At 35.3% G+C, this 20,675-nt stretch overlaps 3 protein-coding genes across 4 annotated transcripts; 2 read left to right on the top strand and 1 right to left on the bottom strand.

The window, feature by feature from the left end:
* The first annotated feature begins 1,162 nt into the window (after positions 1 to 1,162).
* On the top strand, positions 1,163 to 4,572 carry LOC108812838 (zinc finger CCCH domain-containing protein 46). Of its 2 annotated transcripts, none has more exons than XM_018585209.2 (10): positions 1,163 to 1,323; positions 1,446 to 1,546; positions 1,822 to 2,729; positions 2,813 to 2,980; positions 3,076 to 3,261; positions 3,336 to 3,403; positions 3,493 to 3,772; positions 3,860 to 4,039; positions 4,118 to 4,182; positions 4,267 to 4,572. In XM_018585209.2, exons 3-9 carry the CDS (start codon positions 2,083 to 2,085, stop codon positions 4,176 to 4,178), a joined length of 1,590 nt encoding a protein of 529 aa, XP_018440711.1. In that variant the 5' UTR covers positions 1,163 to 1,323; positions 1,446 to 1,546; positions 1,822 to 2,082; the 3' UTR covers positions 4,179 to 4,182; positions 4,267 to 4,572. The 2 variants fall into 2 exon arrangements, with proteins under 2 accessions (XP_018440711.1, XP_018440712.1); XM_018585210.2 differs by having other exon boundaries at positions 1,168 to 1,323; positions 1,443 to 1,546.
* A 7,868-nt stretch (positions 4,573 to 12,440) lies between these two features.
* On the top strand, positions 12,441 to 14,858 carry LOC108805710 (uncharacterized). Its single transcript, XM_018577643.2, has 3 exons — positions 12,441 to 12,581; positions 12,967 to 13,397; positions 13,498 to 14,858. The coding sequence occupies exons 2-3, from the start codon at positions 13,316 to 13,318 to the stop codon at positions 14,613 to 14,615; spliced, it is 1,200 nt and encodes a 399-aa protein (XP_018433145.1). The 5' UTR covers positions 12,441 to 12,581; positions 12,967 to 13,315; the 3' UTR covers positions 14,616 to 14,858.
* A 469-nt stretch (positions 14,859 to 15,327) lies between these two features.
* On the bottom strand, positions 15,328 to 16,842 carry LOC108805709 (protein JINGUBANG). The gene has a single exon (XM_018577642.2). It carries the CDS (start codon positions 16,737 to 16,739, stop codon positions 15,456 to 15,458), a length of 1,284 nt encoding a protein of 427 aa, XP_018433144.1. The 5' UTR covers positions 16,740 to 16,842; the 3' UTR covers positions 15,328 to 15,455.
* Positions 16,843 to 20,675: the final 3,833 nt, after the last annotated feature.

Raw genomic sequence — 20,675 nt, forward strand, 5'->3', positions numbered from 1 at the left:
GTTGACTGCACCAATCATAGAAATTTTCAATTTTATTTGCTTCAAAACATTTGTACATAATAATCATTCTCCCATGTAATGGAATCAAATATTTGTGGATGGGTCAATCAAAAGGCCGCAATGTTAGATTTCTGGGGGGTAATTATTTAGCGTAGTAATAATATTGAAGCACATAATCATAGAGTGAGGTGTTATGTTAGGTGCCTCGGCTCCTGTAATCACTGCTACACCCACAAAAAATATAAACTATTATAATCATTGCTTTTTTATTGTGGGTCATTCTTCTTTTACAAAAAAGGTCCTTTCAAAATTTGAAAATTTGAAAATGCTAATTCCTTTTACCATGCATTATTTTAGGACAATGATGTCTTTTCATCTTTAATCCCCACCCTCTCCCTCTCATGTATACAACAATATAATAGTTTGAATCTTTCACTAAAAGTTTGAATATGTGGATAATACATGCGCAGTATTTTATATTGTCCATATCATATAGCAAAAATATACATGCTAGTTTACATTGCATCAAAGGAGAAACCTATGGAACTGGTCAACAATATCTTACCATTTATATATGCCACTATATCTTTTTATTAAGAGAAAATGATAATGGTTTTATGGAAATGGTATCCATAAAAAAATGATAATGATAATTTTTTTTAATTCAGTCAAACATGCCAAAATGATTGAATCAGATACTAGGCAGTTCTGCAACAGTATTGACTAAGAATTAAAAGTGTCTTACCAGACATTAGCTGGTTAAGTGTCAATATGTATGGCATGTATTATGTTTCCTGCTGACTCATTATATCATAAATGCAAAATTTAATTACAAGTAGAATAAAACAATTTAGAAAGAAATCTGAGGGGTTTTAACTTCCTTTAATTAACAAAAGGATTAAGCTAACTTAAATGTGTCCCTACAAAATATAATGATGAAAATGAGAAAAGGACAGTAGGAGAGAGTGGAGACCCCAGCGTTACAGCTGGTCTGCATATCAATCCCTGCGCGTGGAGAACAAACCTCAGCGACAGGCGCGTGAATAATACTATGTCTTAATTTTTAAAACGTATAGCGCGTGATACGTTCTTAACGTAAGGCGCGTGAAGTTCACTGTCCGAGTGAAATGAAAAAGGGCTAGTGTCAGAGAACGTGCAATGCAACCATCTTTTGTTTTTTTTTTCTGGCTTTGAAACTGTTCACAATCTCTCTCTTCAACTCTTCTTCAACTCGTGAAAAGACCAGAGAGTTTTCTCCTGATCCCAAATCCGGAAGAAGCTTCCTCATGGCGCAGATCTACTCTCTCAACATACACAACTAAAGTACGTACATGTTCTGATGATAGAATCTTCTCTCTCTCTCTCTCTCTCTAGAGAGGTTAAACTTGTGCAAGTTCTGATGATAGAATCTTTACATGATGTCACATGTTTTCTTCATCTAGCAGTAAACGTCAGTCACCTGCAGAAGTTTTCACTCTTGTTGTACTGATAGATAAAATGTTCTCCAACAGAGAATCTCAAGAGTTGATCATTTTGACTTTTTCAGGTAAATTAGATTTTACTTTTTCTTCCTCAGTTAAAAAAAATCGTTTTTGTTTCCATGTAAAGATTCTCAGCATGCAAAAAAAAACTTCCTTTCTTCTTATTTTTTTTTCCTAATAAAGTTTAAACTTTTCCCTTTTCTTTCTCAAACTATTTTTCTTAAAGTGGTGATTTTTTTTGTTTCTTCTCATAAGCACGCGAGAAGAAAAACCTTTTCTACTGTTTATCCTTTTTTAAAGTTTGATTTTTATTTTTTGTTATTTACTGGTTGTCTCGCAGGAAACAGTAGGTGAAGATAGTATTATAAAAGATAGGTTTTTGAGAAATTGTAGTTTAGAAAAGAAGAAAAAAAAAAAGAAAAATCCTTAGAACTAAACTCCAGCACAAGTAACCAGAGAGACCTATTCACGACAACAACCTCTCTATACACAAGACAACAAACACTCACACTCTCTTTCTATCTCTACAAAAGCATCACTCTTTACCTTCTTCTTCTTCTCTCTACTCTAACTCAATAGAGAGAGAGAGAAAAAAAAAGCCATGGATGGGTATGAAGCAACTAGGATTGTGCTCTCTCGTATCCAAGCTTTGGACCCAGCTAACGCATCAAAGATCATGGGTCTTCTCCTTCTCCAAGATCACGGTGAGAAAGAGATGATAAGACTAGCTTTTGGCCCGGAGAATCTTGTTCACTCTGTGATAGCGAAAGCCAAGAAAGAGTTGGGTCTCATGAGCTGTTCAAGGCCTCTTTGGTGTCAAGAGGAGTTGATAAGCCCTAAGAACAACGGCCGTGGCTCTTCTCTCAACCCTGCTTCTCTGCCCTTCTACGCTAACGGAGGAGGAAGATCTTTTAAGGATATGACCAACGAGTTCGAGTTCGTTGATGATGTGAACTTGGGCTCTGTGCATGCCAGAAGCGGTAGCTGCGGTCTTGACGGTTTAGGGTTTGGTGATTCTGAGTTAGGGTTTGGAGGTGTGCCCTGTTCTTATTTCGCTAGAGGCTTCTGCAAAAACGGGAGTAGCTGCAGATTCGTCCACAGTGACGGAGGAGGTGAACTTGTTGGCTCTCCAAGCAGAATGGAGCTTCTTAGGTCTAACTCGGTACCTCCAAGACTCGCTCACCAGTTCATGACTCGCTCTTCTTTCTCTCCTAAAGGTGTTAACTTGCAGAACACCGATGCTCAAAGGTTTGACTTTTCTTCATCTTTTTTTTTCTATTTTGAAATGTTCAAAGTGATTTTTTTTTAACTTAGTGTAAGTATTTGGACAGAGCTGCTGCTGCTGCTTTGATGATGGGAGATGAACTGCAGAAGCTTGGAAGATGGAGACCTGAGAGGATTGATCTTTCTGCTATGGCCTGTCCTGCTTCCAGACAGATCTATTTGACATTTCCTGCCGACAGTAGGTTCAGGGAGGAAGATGTGTCCAATTATTTCAGGTAATGCTTACAAACACAGTCAATCAGATCTCTTCTCTTTAGTTTGAGTATATGTTTTAGTTTGACTTAAAAGATGTTGTTATGGTTGTGTTTAGTACTTTTGGACCAGTTCAAGATGTGAGGATACCATATCAGCAAAAGAGGATGTTTGGGTTTGTGACTTTTTTGTACCCTGAGACTGTCAAGAGCATTCTTGCCAAAGGGAACCCTCACTTTGTGTGTGATTCAAGGGTTCTTGTTAAGCCTTACAAGGAGAAAGGCAAAGTCCCTGACAAATACAGGTACTTAACTAGTACTTTGGGCTTGATTGTTCCTTGAATCCTTGTGTTTACCGTTCTTTTATTCTTTCCTGTAGAACTAACCAAACAACAGAGTTAGAATTGTCCCCAACAGGGCTTGATTCTAGCCCCAGAGATGTTTTAGGTAAACAAAAACTAAAGCTCTTTGTCGTTTAGAGTTTAGTTGAAGAAACCTTTTGCTTCTCGCTCCATAGTGATTTGATTGTGGCGCAGGAGGGAGAGGGTTCTATAACAACCCCCAAGATGTTATGTGGAGGAGTAAGTTTGAAGAAGAGATTCTTGAGCTTCAAAGCAGAAGGCTAATGAATCTGCAGCTTCATGACGTTAAGAATCATTTCCAGCTCAATTCCCCATCTACACACATTCATTCTCCAAATCCTTTTAGCCAGACACTTGTGTCTCCACGCCCAGGTGGGGTTAAAGCAGGAGGAGAGATAGGGAAAGGAAGTTCCAAAGAAGGATCTGATGATGATACAATAAATCTACAAGAGAAGTAGGTTTACTCATGACTAATGAACTTTTTTTATCTATTTTGAAGCTATGTGAGGTTAACTAGCAAATTCTATTTGGATTATTACAGGTTGGAGGAATGCTTGCCAGATAGTCCATTTGCATCGTCAACTAATCATTTGCTTCTGTTTGCTGATTCGGTGGACAATAATGGATCAGATCTGTGGTCTCCTTCTTCTGATAATGATGATAATTCTACTCCTTCTACACTCTCTGACTCCTTCAACTCTTTCAACTGCCAAATGCCTAGGTCTCATGATGCAACCATTGTTTTATGTTTCTGATTAATATCAAGTAAATGGTAACCTAACACTGTTTTATGAATCAGGTCGCCGGCATTTGGGATGTTACCCGGTAGGGGTGGACCAGCATGTCGTGTTGGGATATAAACAGGTAGAAAGAGTAGTTCAATGGATGGTTAACACATAACCAACAATCTTGTTAGGTTAAATCATTTATGTGTCTTTGTTGTTGCAGGAAGAGAAGTGAGAAAGAAAGAAACTGAGGTAAGTTAAAAAAACTAATAATGTAGAGACTCTTAATAACAAAAAGATGCAGAGGTATAAAAGTAAAGCAGGAAAATTGATGTAAGAGATAGAGAAGTGAAGAGAAGAAAAAAAAAGATTGTTGTACCATTTCTCTAGTTTTAATGTGTAATGTTTATGGACCTCAGAAGATGATGTAATATGATATGATATAAATATATAGGACAAGAAGTGTAATCTCTCTACAGATTTACAGAAGAAAGAGATTACAATATGGGTTTGAAAAGTGTTAGCAACTCTCTTCTTGTCCTTAGCAGTAGCTACTCTCTCAGTCTAACCACTCTCCAGCTTGAAAAACCCACAGACATCCACTTTTGGTTATTTTTTTCTACAACTACAAATCTTTAGGTTTGATTTTTATGAAGTAGGTTTTGTGTCAACGTTATTAAATGTAACATCTATGAGGTGGAAAGTATGTGAAAGCGAGTAGGTGATTGATCCATGGCTATTACCGTGATTTTCAAAAGAGGAAGAATGTTACATTGCATGTAAAGAAGAAAGGTATAAGAGGTATTCGTATTAAATGAAATGCGTGATGTTATGTGTATCATTAATGATTTTACCAAAGACACGGACAGTGGCGTATGGTGGGGCAGGCGCTAGAGACTGAGTGCCAAAAATTAAAATCACAACATTACAAAATAGCTACGTAACTTGTGGGTCTACTTTCAAACTAGATGTCGCTTCTATTATGTGAAATGTGGAAAAGAAGGTGCGTCAATTCGTCATATCCCTCTGAGACCAAACGAATGTGAAGGCCATATTCTTTTGAGTTGGGGTTAATAATCCAGTAATTTCATTTCTCCTTTTTTGAGAAAGGGTTTGCTAACCCAGTAATTTCATTGACGAAAGAAAGTATCAGAAACAGATTAAGCTTTTTGCAGGACACGTTGAGAGAAGGTTGCAGGACACGTTGAGAGAAGGCCTAAGTAGGACACGTTGAGAGAAGGCCTAAGTACTTGGCTGGGGAAACGAATAATCTAGAGATTCTGTTCCGGTTTCAAAATTAGTTGATCTCATTTTTAATTGCAGCTAATCTCTCTCAGAAACAGTAGCACATAGACATAGAGAGTACACATATGCATTTTAAGTTAGCGTGAATGGCGGCGTCTTACGTTCATGTTCGTGCTGCTTGTTGTCCGCTCTTGTTCCACCATGCCAGATGATGGTTTAAGATTGTAAATGAAGATGAAAGAAATCCAAAGGTGTGAAACATGGGGAATATAAAATACCCAGAACAAATATAGTTAGAGCATCAGCATTGGAAGTCTCTTTTGCAAGTCTCTTGCATCGAATCATATCTCCGATCAAAAATATAAAAAAATACACTAACGGATTTTATAAGGTGGTAATATATATATGAAGTCGAAGTGTTAGTGAGCAATGCTGAAAAAAATCCAAAATTTCAGAAAACTCGATCCTAGAAGTATTCATAATAAATATCTGAAACTGAAATAAATATTTCAAATATTTTGTATTTATTTTGATATAATATCTAAACTAAATATTTCAAATACTTATTTTTATATTTATCTTCATATGATATCTAAGAATACTCGAGTCTAAAATAATCCAAGTCCTAAATAAGCATAGTTACAAAAAGATTTTAGCATTAGTTAAAAATTATATCCAAATTTTAAATTTGTTATTAACCAAACTTGATCCGTACAAAATAAAAGGTTTGTTTAGTTATTTTCTTAACAGTTAATAATAGTTTCAAAAAGTAATTAATTAATAAAGCATGTAACTCTCATATGTGATTCATCAGATAAACGAAGTTTAATAGGTTAACGGAAATGAAGCAAGTGGAATCTTTTTTTTGGGTAATTAGGAGGTTCTTGAACCCGACTAATCCTTCTAGGATAGGAGACAAAGGCCAGCTGTTTGATCTCATTCAATGTTATCAGCATATTCAAACTGAAGATCTCTAACACAAGTGTTTTGGATTCTTTTCCAGTTGAGCCAACTCTTCCTAGGTAAGATGTGGAATCTTTAAATAAAAAATAATTCACAACTCGATTCATTTCGGGTGAAAATGTTAAAAGTAGTCAGGATCATGAAAAAGATAATACTAATAGAAAGCCAAATGCTTTAATATACTAAGTTGCCAGTTATTTTGTCCCAAAAAGTGACCAGTTATTTCATTTCACAAATTATCACAAACACTTCTCCGTAACTGGTCACTTTTTGCAATAGAAAAACAAGAAGAAATAAACCAAGTTGTCTTGGCCTAGTGGTATAGAGGCTCCGGCTGGAGTTTCCGTCCTGGATTCGATTCCACTTGGCCATCGGGGCTAGCGTTAAATCGCAAGAATACGTGGGTTGCCGTCGGCCTCAGAGAGATTAGTTTTGGACCTAAAAAGTCTTTGGATCATCCCCTGATTAATCAAAAAAAAAAAAACAAGAAAAAATAGTGAGATCCCACGAGGCAACACAAAGGCCAATGTGGTGTGGGGAGATATATGCCAGAAGTTGTGACTTGTGGAGACATCTCCACAAATATACGCCAAATATTGTGGAGTATATCATATGTGACATGTCAAATCATGTCCTTTCCCAGGTAATCAACAAGCGCATTTCCCAGGTAATCAACAAGCGCATACTAATACATTTTTCTGTTGAGAAATCTCATAATGTATGACACCTAGTCAGAAATTGTTGAACCGAGAAAGACCAAAATTCCTGAATTTGGTTAGCTAGGAACGTGTAACTAGGCTAGACATATTATCCATCAAATTTGATTCGACTTTTTATTCATTTCGATTCGATTCTAAATATTTGGATGTTCGTAAATCTTCAAGAAAAAAACATATACTAAAAACTAGTATCCACTAAAAACGAAGTAAATCATAAATATTGAAAAAAATAAAAAATGGATATACATTCTGCTCTTACTTTTGTACAGATACATGTACATTTACGATTAAATATAGAGTTTTGAATGTATAATCTTATATCCTTGTTATTTAACATATAATTTATTAACTTTTGTTAAAATTAATTATAAAATATTAAATTAAAAAAATAATACCAAATCTTTATACAAAAAGTACAATTTTCTTAAAAACAATTATTTTATAAGAAAATTTATTAATTTATAAAATTTAGAAAGCATAGAATTTCATTATTTTTTTTACTTTATATTTTTATTTTATAAAATATAATTTTAAAAAATTTAAATTGGTATTGTTTTTTCTTGATTTTCTTGTATTAAACAAAGTGGATGAAATATCCGTAAATATATGTTTACATTCGTAAATATCCATAAATTTTCTGGATATCTGTATTTTTGCGAAACAAAATAAATAGGAAAATCGGAGATCCGTAAATTACGAAACAAATCAAAAATACTAAAATATAGAATTATATGATCCGTGGCCAGCTCTATGTATAACGTCTTTAAGCTGCGAATTTGCATGAAAGATAAATAGTTATTTATATATAATAAATATATACTTTTATATCTGAAAAGTATAGTGGATGCATGTAGTTGAAAACTGATTATTTTAAAATGTGTAAGTAATATACAGTTGGAGATGAGTTTTTGTTTTTCATAAAACTACTGTATATTAAAATCGGTCTAGGGTTTTAATTCAACATTTTGTCAATTCGTAAAAAAGATTAAAATATTCAGCAATCTAGAAAACGGAAAAAAAAAGTTTTCGCATACTTCAACTCTTGCAAACCCTTATAATTAAGGGTTGAGATTGTTTAAGAAAAAAAATATTACATAAGACTTAATGTCACATAAACTAAAAGTTTTGTACTGAAATTTTTAAGGAGTTTCCAACGATTTAAAACATTTATAATTACTGAGCTTAAGTTTTAGTAAAAAAATAAATATCGATCAACAAATTCTTACGAACTTTAGAAATCTGTTGAAAATATGTACAATATATATCTTTTTGTAAGGAGAAATCTACTTGCTACTTACGAAACAGTCTCGGGTCAGTTAATAAGCAAAGAGAAATCTTCTATCTAGTTTTTCCAAGAGAACAAGTACAGTGGCTCGAAACCTTATGAAAGTGACGCTTGGAATTGAGAAAGAGGTGGGAATGGAAAAATACCTTGGCCTTCCTGAACTCTTCGGCAGGAAGAAGAAAGACCTTTTTACTGCTGTGGTGGATCGAACCAAGAAAAAGGCTGCGAGCTGGTCTTCAAAATTCCTCTCTTGTGCTAGAAAGATGATAATGATAAAGAGTCCTTGCACCGATGTCATCTCACTCCATGTTGTGCTTCAAACTCCCTCAGTCACTAACCTCGAACATTCAATCTACATTAACAAGATTTTGGTGGGATTCTAAACCTGATAAGGATAAGATGTTTTGGATCTCGTGGGACAGAATGACTAAACCTAAGAAAAAAGAGGATTGGGCTTTAAAGAAATTACCTCTTTTAACGATGCACTTCTGGCAAAACCTGGCTGGAGTATCCTAAAGAATCCTACATGCCTATTAGCTCGTTGTCTGCTTGGGAAATATTGTCACACATACTCTTTTCTCACGTGCAAACATCTGAAGTCCTCCTCCCATGGCTGGAGAAGCATTCTAATAGGAAGATATCTACTGATTAAGTAGCTAGGATGGATGGTGGGAATGGGAGAATCTATCAACATTTGGAAGGATCCATGGCTATCTCATTCCGAACATCTCAGACCGTATGGTCCAGTTCCTGACGCCCATCAAGAACTCAAAGTCTTTGACCTACTCATGCCTACATCTGAACGGGATATAGCAAATATTGATGAGATCCTCCCAGCATACAAAGAGCACATTTTGAAGCTAAGACCTAGCAAACTCAAAGCTCTAGACGAACTGGTTTGGCTAAAGAATCCTTCAGGTGAGTACTCAACGAGATCGGGTTACCTGGTAGCGACGGAGGAGAGGGTTAATGCAGCACCTATGTATCCAGCCGCAACTCTTGAATGGCTCCCAAATGTCTGGAACATCAAAACATCAGAGAAAATTAAAGTATTTATATGGAGATCCCTACATAATGGTCTACCAGTAGGAGAACAGTTCACAATTCGTAATATCCCAGTCTCTACACTATGCGTAAGATGTAACGAAGAAGAATCAATCACTCACCTCCTCTTCGGATGCTCCTTTGCTTTCAAAGTTTGGGATCTGGCTCCATTTATACAGACAATCAACTCCAGAAACGTCTCCTCAGCACGGGAAGGATGGGAGCTGGTAAGGAAAATACCTTCTCTCCCCGATAGGGCTCGGACCAGGAACCTTAGCAGCTGGTGTCATCTGGTCTTTATGGAATACTAGGAACCAACGGATCTTCGAGAATCTCCAGACAACACCAAAAGAGACTCTCCAGAAAGCAATCTCAAGCGCAAGAGAATGGGTGATGGCTCAGCTTCCTCCAAATCCTACCCCTCTGAAACCTTTGATCAGATCGAAACCTAATCCTACTCGAGTTGGATCCTGCTCTATCTTCACTGACGCAGCTTGGAATTCATCAACGGGATGTGTAGGATTGGGTTGGATCATTGATGATCGGGATTCTTCATCTCAACATGCAACGACTTCGACTTCGGTCTCGTCGCCCCTTATGGCATAAACTTTGGTGGTGCTAGCGGCCATGATCTTTTCTCGAGATCAAGAAATCAACTCCATCACGCTCTTCTCCGACTCTCAAATTCTGATCAACACGATTATCAAGCATGAGATGAAACTAGAGATTTATGATGTTTTTCGTGATATCTACCTTCTATCTACTGCATTTATTTCAATCATGTTTATCTTTATTCCAAGAGCAGCTAATGTTAAAGTTGACTCTGTTGCCAAACAGGCTATGTGGGCCTTAAACAATGTCTAAACCTTTTATATATGAATGGATTAGTTTAAACAAAAAAAAATATCTTTTCGTAAGCGTCAAACATTCACAATTTGAACCATACATAAAAGGATAAGCAGGATTCATGTGGAAGGGTAACACGCTGAAATCGATCAATGGTCTTATCTTTTAAGACTACCAATCTTAATCCGACCGAAGTAAATTTACAAATCTGAATACTTTGAGCATTTGCTGGTTTCATAACTTTTACCTGGTAGCGTTTATTGGAAACAACATAAGTTTCCAAAAGCGACCAAATACCATTCCACAAGACACTCTAGTACTCCCTCCGTTTCTTAAAGAGTGTTGTTGTGACATTTTTCACACAGATTAAGAAAGTTGTTGAAATATATGTAAGTTGTAATTAGTTATACATTTTTGACCAATAGTATTTTAGATAAATAAAATTATTTATAAAATCAATGCAGTTTGCAATTAATTTTCAGCTGAAAGTTAGTATAATTTACATTGGAATTTTAAAGTGACACTCTTTGTGTAACAAGAAAATGAGTTCAGAGTGACACTTATTACTCCCTCTGTTTCTGAATAAGTGTCATTTTAGAGTTGTGCACACGGATTAAGAAATCATTAAATTTTGCATATTTTCCATATAAAAACATCATTACCCATGTATCTCGACCAATATAAAAATAAAATACAGAATAAAATTAATAAATTCTGCATTGAAATTCGAAAACGACACTTATTTTGCAACGAAAAAAATCTCTACAACGACACTTATTATGAAACGGAGGGAGTATGAAACAGAGGGAGTATCATTCATGTCACTAACAATAGTTAGAGCATCTCCATCTAAATTTTTTTTTTTTTTTTACTGTTCGACATTTTTTTCTAAAAAATAATAATAATAATAATAATAATAATAATCGACTAACCGCGGGCCGCCACGTGTCGTGGGGCCCGCGAAATAGTGATGATACAGGTTCATCAGCAAGAACTCGCGGGAGTGAAGTTCATCACTGTTGGCTTTATTTAATATTTTTTTTTTTTTGGAATTGTGTGAACCCCCATTAGTTTCACTCATGGGGATGCTCTTAGTGGCAATTAATGTAAGGAGAGTGAGAGTGGGACTGTAGGAGTGATGAAATAAATAAAGATCGATGGTAATGGACCTAATGGTAGTAGCATCGTTAACCGTTGGTATTGGTTTCAAAGAACGAGGCATACACTGATTTTTATATACGTATTTACGATATCAAATAAAATCGAAAACAACCCAATCCAACCCGACGACAATTAAATGAAACGAAGAGCTCATTATTAATGTCTTTTATGAAATTAATAAACAATCATCGGCGCGTGAGTCATTCACATGGCTGGCGCGTGAATGCTGTAGAGAGTGGAAGCAATGGAGAGTGGAGGGTAGGCTGGGTAGCGAGAGTGGGAGAAAGTTAAAACTAAAATGATGTTGTCAGAGGGTTGAATGCTCCACAACGTGCAATTTACCTTTTCTTGTCTTAAAATAAGGCCCACTTTTCTTCTTTATATTTTTGTTTTTCTTTTCAGATCATAGCATTTTCTACAAAAGTAGAGAAGAAAGATTTGTCTGAGAAAATAAAGCAAATATTAAGAGAGAATCGAATTTGAAGGCGACGCCATGCTACTGAATTGTGTGGAGCAATTGAATGATGATTGTTCGTTTCACCTAATGACTCAACAAGCGTATGTTTCAGTAGTTATGGTCAGTGTATCTACGCAGATACATGCGTATGTTTGTTTATTTTAGTATTGTTTCAGTAATTATGGTCAAAACGCATAAACGTGGATACATGCGTATTTAGTTTCCAGTACTAGTTCGATAGGCAATAGTTTGCTGCTTTTTCGGGGATAAATATTGAAAACATTTTGGTCAGTAATTTCGTTTGAAACTAATATAAACCTATTCTTTTCTAAAATCAGTTTATATAAAAACGTACAAAACAAACAAGAATCTTGACATGCAACCATCTAGTACTAAAATAAAAGACATGCGTAAACTTGAAAAATTAAAACAATATAAACTTGTTACCGTGGCAATTTAACTTAGTAGTGTAAAAGTAAAACAACTAATTGAATGTAATGTAGAAATTTTGTTTGGACACTGGAAAAGAGAGTTCCAAAGTTTGGTGTTGTTGGTGAACAAGTTCCTATGATAAGAGGAGGGACATGATTAGAATCACTTGCATTGTGGATGCTCGTTTCGAAGCATTTGATTTGAGGAAAAACATTGATTACTTAATTTAATTTTACTGACTGGTAATTAAGTTTGCAGGTGAGTTCTACACCTATGGAAAGTTGTGCCAGAAATACACAAAACCGTAGTAGCAATGGAATGAGTGACTTTGAGATTACAACACGAGGAGAAATGATGATGCTGTGATAATCTTCTTATATTTTTTGGTAAGTTCGGTTCTTTTCACTTTAGATATGGCGTGATCGGCGTCGTCTGTTAGTATATTTCTTTTGGTAAATAAAGCAGTTCTTGAGGTATTGTTCAAGCTAGGCAACAAAACTTTTGGTTTAAAATGGTCCAAATAGTGCCAGGTCTTTTGAATTTTGAACCCTAATAACGACGCTTTGTGGGGCGCTGCTATACATTTTATGCATTGTGGGAAATGGGTGGATTAGGTCTAATCAAATAAAATGACATACTCAATTACCCATCAGAACCCATAAATTGCAAGATTTCCATTACCATTGATCCTCCAACTTCCCCCATTCACCATTGCCAAATCACCGTCCACGCATCCGACTAATAAACTCCCGCGTTTTCGAAAACGTACAGGCCCAAAATAAAAAGCGAAGAAAGACCTGACTTTGGTGCGGTGTGTGGGTCCACGTGGCTTGTTCAATACTCCTATTACCCCAATTATATATTCTTATAAGCCTACAAATGCCTACTCTTTTAGGCCCATTAATAGCCCAAACGCAATGAACTCGAGCCGTTACAGAACCAGAAGTTGAATAGTCGCCACCGAACGAGAATAGACTTCACTCCTCCTCCTGCTGCAATTTCAAACTCGCTCCGTCGTCACCTCCGCCCAAATTCTCCCGCCGCAAGACCCTAGATTCTCCGATCTCAACCATTCTTTTTGCTCTCCAAACATCAATCGTCATCCCTTTGAGGCTTCTCGATGGGAAAGTGGAACAATCGATCCAGATTCAACCGTCGCAGATCTCCTTCGCGATGGTATAGCGAAAGACCTTCTTCTTCTGGTAAATATAAATCTTAATTCATCTCAGTTTCCGTCTCCTGAGGAACTATTGTTCTCACTAGTGATTGAGATTATCTGTGTGTTTTACTGTATTGTATTAGGTTATGGTGAAGGCGATGATGGGATTCCAGTATGGGAGAAGAGATTCTGCGAAGTAATTGGATCAGTGCCGTGGCGAAAAGTAGTTGAAGCTACTGACTTCAAGAGCTGGTACACAGGTAACGTAATCACTTGGGATGATTCCGCTTGCCAAGAGACTTTCCACAACGAGAAGAAACGGTTTTGGTCTCAAGTCAATGGAGTTCGCTGTGATATCTCTCCTCCTGATCCGGATCTTTACGTTAGCGAAGTGGATTGGGACACTACGGTTGACCCTGAACTGATTAGGGAGTTGGAAGGTGCTTACTATGCGCCTCCTGATGAGGCCAAGTCTGGTTTGAAACGAGGGCGGAGAGACAGGAGTTGGAGTGGTTGTAGTAACCTTGTCCCTATTGAAGAGACTCGTATGTTGAAGGTTCCGTGGGAAGGTAGTGGATGGAACGTGGAAGAGAGTAGTGGAGATCATCTAAATGATAGAACAAGGCCGCGGGAAGAAGGAAATGATACAATGTCTGGGGATTGCTTGACGACTGAGGGCTGGAAGGAGGTCGAGTGGGGAGCTAAAGATAGAGGTAATGACAGATGGGGACAGGGAAACGATGGATGGGAACAAAACAAGAAGGCGAAAGGTTCTGAAAGTGTGCCAGCCGAAGAGTGTGAAATGCTCGAGGATCCTTGGGAAGCCAAGGTTAGTTGTAGAAAGGAGACAGCAGAAGATACTACCTGGGGAGGTTGCTCTGGTAAGGAGTGGGATGATGATAGAGGTTGGGGAAGTGATGGATGGGGAAAGCGAGATTCGGTAAATCAAGTTACGGAGACGAAGGATTGGCGTGGTACGAGATATAGTCAGGATTATAGGGAGCCAAAGAGTTACAATCCATGGAAAGCTGGCTTTGTGCCTGACAATACAACTCGGAGAGAGTATGGGGCTAATGGAGGCGGTTGGCAAACAAGTAGAGTGAGTGAGACTAATCGAAGAGAATGGGATGTGAAACGATCGAGTGATGGCTGGGGTAGGCGAAACAGAGGAAGAGATGAATCATGTGGCTACAACACTAACTACAGAAGAAACTCAAGAGGTGACTACCAGAACAGGAAGGTCAATTTCTCTTCTAAGTAGGTAATGTAATCTACATTTTTCGGGGATGTTTTGATGTCTTAGTTTAAGATTAAGTCATTAAGATGCCTATAGAATCTCAAAGGTAGGGTTTATGTTTCTCCTTCAAAGGTCAACACACGTGTAGTGCATCTACCACCCTTTTTGATGATGATGTTTCATACTAAACTATTCAAAGTTTTTGTCTTTGGTACTGGAATATGATAATGTATCTTTCTAGGGTGGTTTTAATCACATTTCACCTAATCTCTTCCAACTTCATAAAGAAAGGCATATACACACATGTTAGCACTTCTGCTTTTGGCTACATGCATCCCTTCAAAGCTTTCTCATCTCATTTTTTATATTTGAAAACTGAGGAACTCTGCTTTTTCTTGATTAAACAAATGGATATATGCTTCACTTCCAAAACACCAGGTTGGTCCATTATGATGGGTGCATCTGCTTAAATAATTAAAAACATTAATTGGACATGGTTAAAGCATGATAAGGATTGAGAAAGTTGCATAACTCTTGTTTTGATAATTGGACGGTGATCAACGCTCAAAAAGTAGGCTGACCGCAACAATAGTATTGTCCAACGCCGAAGCCATCTTCACATTGCTAGTTGCTACAGTTTCAATACAAAGCAAAGGCAATCCCAAAGCATGGGACCTTATCATTAGGACCAAAACAGTTGGTATAAGGTTTCTGCTGATTGCAGGAGACGCAAGTCTATCAAAACGAATCAAATATCATTTATATCATGGTAAAAAACTTTACAAATTGAATAACAAATCACAAATATAAACCAAATCGTATATTAAAAACCAAAAAAAACAAACATCTAATGCGAGTATCTACTCATCCCTGTTGCATCAACAATGTCTTAAAACTTGGTTTCTTCTCTTCTTCTACATCGACTTGTTTTGGAACCCACCAAACCCTTATGCTCTTGTCAAGACTTCCACTGTAAAGCATGAATCCAGCACCAACATTGTTGGGAGAAGCTTGCAAGCATTTGACCGGACCTTCATGCCCTTGTATGACTCCAAATTTACAAAGCCTGCCACTCTCTTCTCTCCTCCACAGCCCAATGCTCTTATCAGCCGATCCACTACACACCATATCCCCAACCACGCACATACACAGCACTGCCATCTTATGTCCTCTCATCTCAAACCCTAATCTCCATTCCTCAAAGTCCTCTCCCTTCTCTCTCTTCTCCCATCCCATCACAAACCCATCTGACCCTCCTCCGTATACCCACTTCCCCTCCCCGGAAACCACCACCGAGTTCACCGATACCTCCGCATGACCCTCCAGTGTCGCTTTCAGAACATGTGACCAAGAAGAAGCAGAAGAAGAAGACAAAGACGAATCAGCTTTCTTCCTCTTCTCTTTCCCCCAAATCTTGATCTTCCCATCCGCAGAAGCAGAGTACACTCTGCCATCTCCAGCGACAAGACCGTTGATAGCATCGTCATGCGCCTTGATCGACTCGAGACACTTTAAATCCGACAACCTCCACACTTTAAGCGTCTTATCCCACGACCCTGAGTAGATTATCCCGGCGTGTACCGCAAGGCACGAGATACTATCCGCGTGTTCGATCCAGAGCCTCTTATGGTTCCTCCTCGTCTGAACGTAGTTACTCTGTTTCATAAACTTCCCCAAGTAATCTTTCGTCGTGGGAAGCGTGTCGACGAGCCTGAAAGCATTCTCGGACCCTCTTCTCCGCGATACTTTCCAGACTCTGATCCTGCTGTCCTGATGCGCCGTGAAAACTTTGCTCCCCACGCTCACCAAAGCCTTCACCGACCCGTCTCCTTGTCCGAACTTCGCGAAGATCTTGAGATCTGGCTGTTGCCAGACGATGATGTCTTTCCCCTGAGACGCGCTCAGCAAGAACTCCCCGCAGAGCGCTAAGGACGAAACGGAGCCGGCGTGAGCGGAGAGGACGGCGAGTGGCTTGTACGCGCCGGTGATGGGGGGAGGGAGAGTGGTGAGGACGAAGCTTTTGGAAGAGGCGGAGGGGCTGAGAGAATCGTCCGAGGAGTCGGTTCCGTTGCTGCTTGTGGTTGTGGAGGAAGACGATGAAGACATCATCAAGACTCCTTCTTGGATTGATCTTCTCACCATCGGCATCAAGAAAAACTCAAAAGACTTGTTTGGAGCGTATGAGGAAATGTTTTAAAGAGTATTTAAAAAGAATGAGGAAGGTGCAACGGCTACATAGGATGACAGATGGCATAGCCTCTTCTTTTTTTGCCTTTTTAATGATCATTTTCTCCTTTTGTCTTTATTTTTTTGTTAAAAAATAGAGAATGATACCTTTTTTGTTTTCATTTTTAATTCGTACTAGATCTTGACCCGCCCGACCGGGCGGGTATTTATTTTATGTTTTTAATTTTTTTAATATTAAATGATTTATTTGTAATATTTAAATATAAATTTAGATTGGAAATTTATCTTTGCAGTTATAATAAAAATTAAAATTAAAATTTTAATAAAATATTCTGATATAAATGTTAAATTTCCTAATTAAAATAATATAGAGTTGAGTCATAATTTTTTCCAATTCAAAAATCCTAGCATCCCTCAAAAACAAAGAAAATAAAATTATAAATACATAAAACATATAACCATATTTGGAACTATACTTTCTACTAAAATAAATTTGTTAAAGAAAAATAATGTTGCGCTGTTTTTGTTTATTTCTAGAGCTTGACCCGTGACCGTATAAATATTTTATTTCACTTTAAATTTTTTCTATGTACTAATGGTATACTATATATATTTGTAAATTAAAATGTATTACATAATTGTTAATATAACATTTTAAAACATAACGATTTTATTTATTAGTTTTAAATAATTATATTTTGTGATTTAATCATCTATTAGATCATAGTGTATCATATAAACAAATCTTATATTTATAACTAATTGGACTTATATAGGAAGTATTATGCTAATAATATATAAAAATTATATTTTATTTTTATGTTATATAAATTGATTATATGTTATATATTAGGAAATATATTTTGGTTAAGATTTTGTTAAGGAAATCTATTATTTAAATTAGGAAAAAATATTAAATGCTTAAATCTAAAGGTAGTCTAGATTTTGTTAAGGAGTATTATTTAAATTAGGAAAAAACAATTATATTTAAATATAGTCTCATTTAATACTTCAGTGACATGACAATGTAAATATGATAATGTAAATATAATAAAAAACTAAAGATTAATCTAATTTTGTACTTCTATTTTAATAGAATAATAGATTATTGGATATCATGGAAACTTTGTAATATAATGTAATCACTCTTGAACTTAACGCGAGTTCTACATAATAACCGGTCGTTGGTCTGCTGTTTGACCAGCGATAGTAGCAGTTGATATTGTCGATGGTGTACCAATAATGATTACCTTGATTAAGGTAAAATATTGCTAACAAATTATTAGTTAAGACGAAATTCTAGTAGTAAGCTGGGTGTAATCTTTTACCAAGAAAAAAATTGGTCTTAATTAGAAGACCTCGTATTTATTTAGTTGTTAGCGTTGTATCATAAATAAATGATAGTTTGCAAAACATAAAATAAACGAGGTGTTAATTCTCAAGTCTCAACTAATATTCCCAATATTGCTTAGAGTGAGCTTAAATTTGTTTATAAATTGAAAGATGTGATCAATGGATCTAATCATATCAAGTTTATGTTTATTTGTATATGTAAAAGTAATAGTTTAATTATTGGTGGGAGAAGACAAATAATTTGTAAGGGAGCTCTGCCTACAGCCATCTGATACAGAAAGGATGGGAAAGGAGTTTAAGGGTCGCAGATCAAGCGAAACAAATATATATCAAGTAGAGCATCCAGGAGAGATTCAGATCAAGTAGATCATGCATGGCAGATTAAGTAGAACAAAAAAATATTATAGTTTTGAATGATGAAACAGTTCAAATAAAAAAATTAAATGTTTAAATAGTTCCGAATGAGAAAATGAGTTTAAGCATTGCAGATCAAGCGGAACAAATATATATCAAGTAGATTATGTAGGAGAGATTCAGATCAAGTAGATCATGTAGGACAGATCAAGCAGAACAAACAAATATTATAGTTTTGAATGATAAAACAGTTCAAATAAAACAAATTAAATGTTTAAATAATAAAAATTACAATAAAATATAATATTAGGGGGGGGGGGGGAGAGGGGGGGTTTAGGTTCCGAATGGGAAAATGAATTCAAGCGTTACAGATCAAGCGGAACAAATATATATCAAAGGGATCATGTAGGAGAGATGCAAATCAAGTAGATCATCCAGGACAGATCAAGTAGAGTAAACAAATATTATAGTTTTGAATGATGAAATAGTTCAAATAAAAATAAATAAATGTTTAAACAATAAAAATTACAATAAAAATATCAAAACACATAATATAGAAATATAAATAAACAGGAATAAATCTTACACTAAAACCATGTTATGCAATTTTGAAATTAAATATGAAAACAGTAAAATTTAATGATATATATATATATATATCTTCCACTAGTATACATATTTAAATTATATTATTATATTTGCATAGTATATATTATAATTAAACATACATTATAAAAATATAATAATTTAAATGAATGTAAAATTATATGACAAAAATAGAAAGATAAATATATAGTCGATGATAGTTTTTATATTGTTAAAGTTGTAAGTAACATAGAATGAAAATATTTTATTTACATTTTACTGTTCTAAAACAATGTTTCTACCATTTTAAAATCCAAAAATTTGAAAACATTCGAATTTAATAAAATACACATCTTTTCCATTAGTATACATATTTAAAATTTATTACTATATATTTGCATAATACTTACTATAATTAAAACACACACACACACACACATATATATATATATATGTATGTATAAAACTCATTTGTCAAAAATAAAAATAAAAATAAGTAGACAATAATAGTGTTGTATCGCTAAAGTTGTAAGTAAGATAAAATGAAAATTATTTATAAAAGCAGATAATTTTAGAGTTAAATGTTTGTAATTTGTAAAACGTAATTTATTGGCCAAAAAAGAAAAAAAACATATCAACACCAACAAATGTTAGCGGGTGAAATCTGCATGCAGATCTTCTGCTTTTTCACAAAAAGACAAAAAATATAAAACTGCAAGCAGATCTCCCACTAACTGCTTTTTAAAAACAGAAAACGTAAATTTAGGGTAGGAGAACTACACCTGCGGGTGATCTGTTTTTCTCTCACTACACCATTCGAACACTAAATGAGAAGTTTACGTGAGTCTTATTATGACAGAGAAATATTTTGGTCATGGATTATTGGAGTTCGACCGGGTTACATTGGATTTGATTGGATCAAAATGAATTCAACATGATATTCTTATAAAAATAAATCTTACCAAATAAAACTTTTCAGTAGCCATAATATTTAGAAGAAGTTCTTAAAAATATTAATAGCTCAAAATTAATATGAAAATATACATTTAGATTTTATTTTCAGGTCTTTATCACTATAAATTTTCATCAATTAATAAAATACACATTAGTTAAAAGTATATTTTGAAATAAGAAGATACAACAATGGTTATGATTTAAACTGCACGCAGTGTTTGTGACCTCTTGGGATTGAGTATAGTTTTTTTTTAAACCATCAAATGACAGATGTTATTCATATCAACTACAGTGTATTTGAGTATCATATCTATAAGAGCATCTACAATGTAAGTCTAAGAGCATCTACATGTAAGTCTAAGAGTATCTACAATTAATTGCTATTTCTACCTTTATATGCTATAACAGGGAAAAAAAATTTCTTCCCATTTCTATTTTCACTTCTAAAATAGAGATTATTATTTTTTCCTCTATTTATAGATGAAAAATTATCATTGCTCTATTATAAAATCATACTTTTTATTTTCAAAATAATCCTTTAACTTTTAAACTTTTACAATTATAACCAAAATAATTATTTTATAGAGAAATACATTTTTTTGAAAAAATAGAATTACATTTTTATTTACATAATAGTATTTTAATAAAACT

Source organism: Raphanus sativus, chromosome 6, assembly GCF_000801105.2.
Source record: "Raphanus sativus cultivar WK10039 chromosome 6, ASM80110v3, whole genome shotgun sequence".
Taxonomy (NCBI): domain Eukaryota; kingdom Viridiplantae; phylum Streptophyta; class Magnoliopsida; order Brassicales; family Brassicaceae; genus Raphanus; species Raphanus sativus.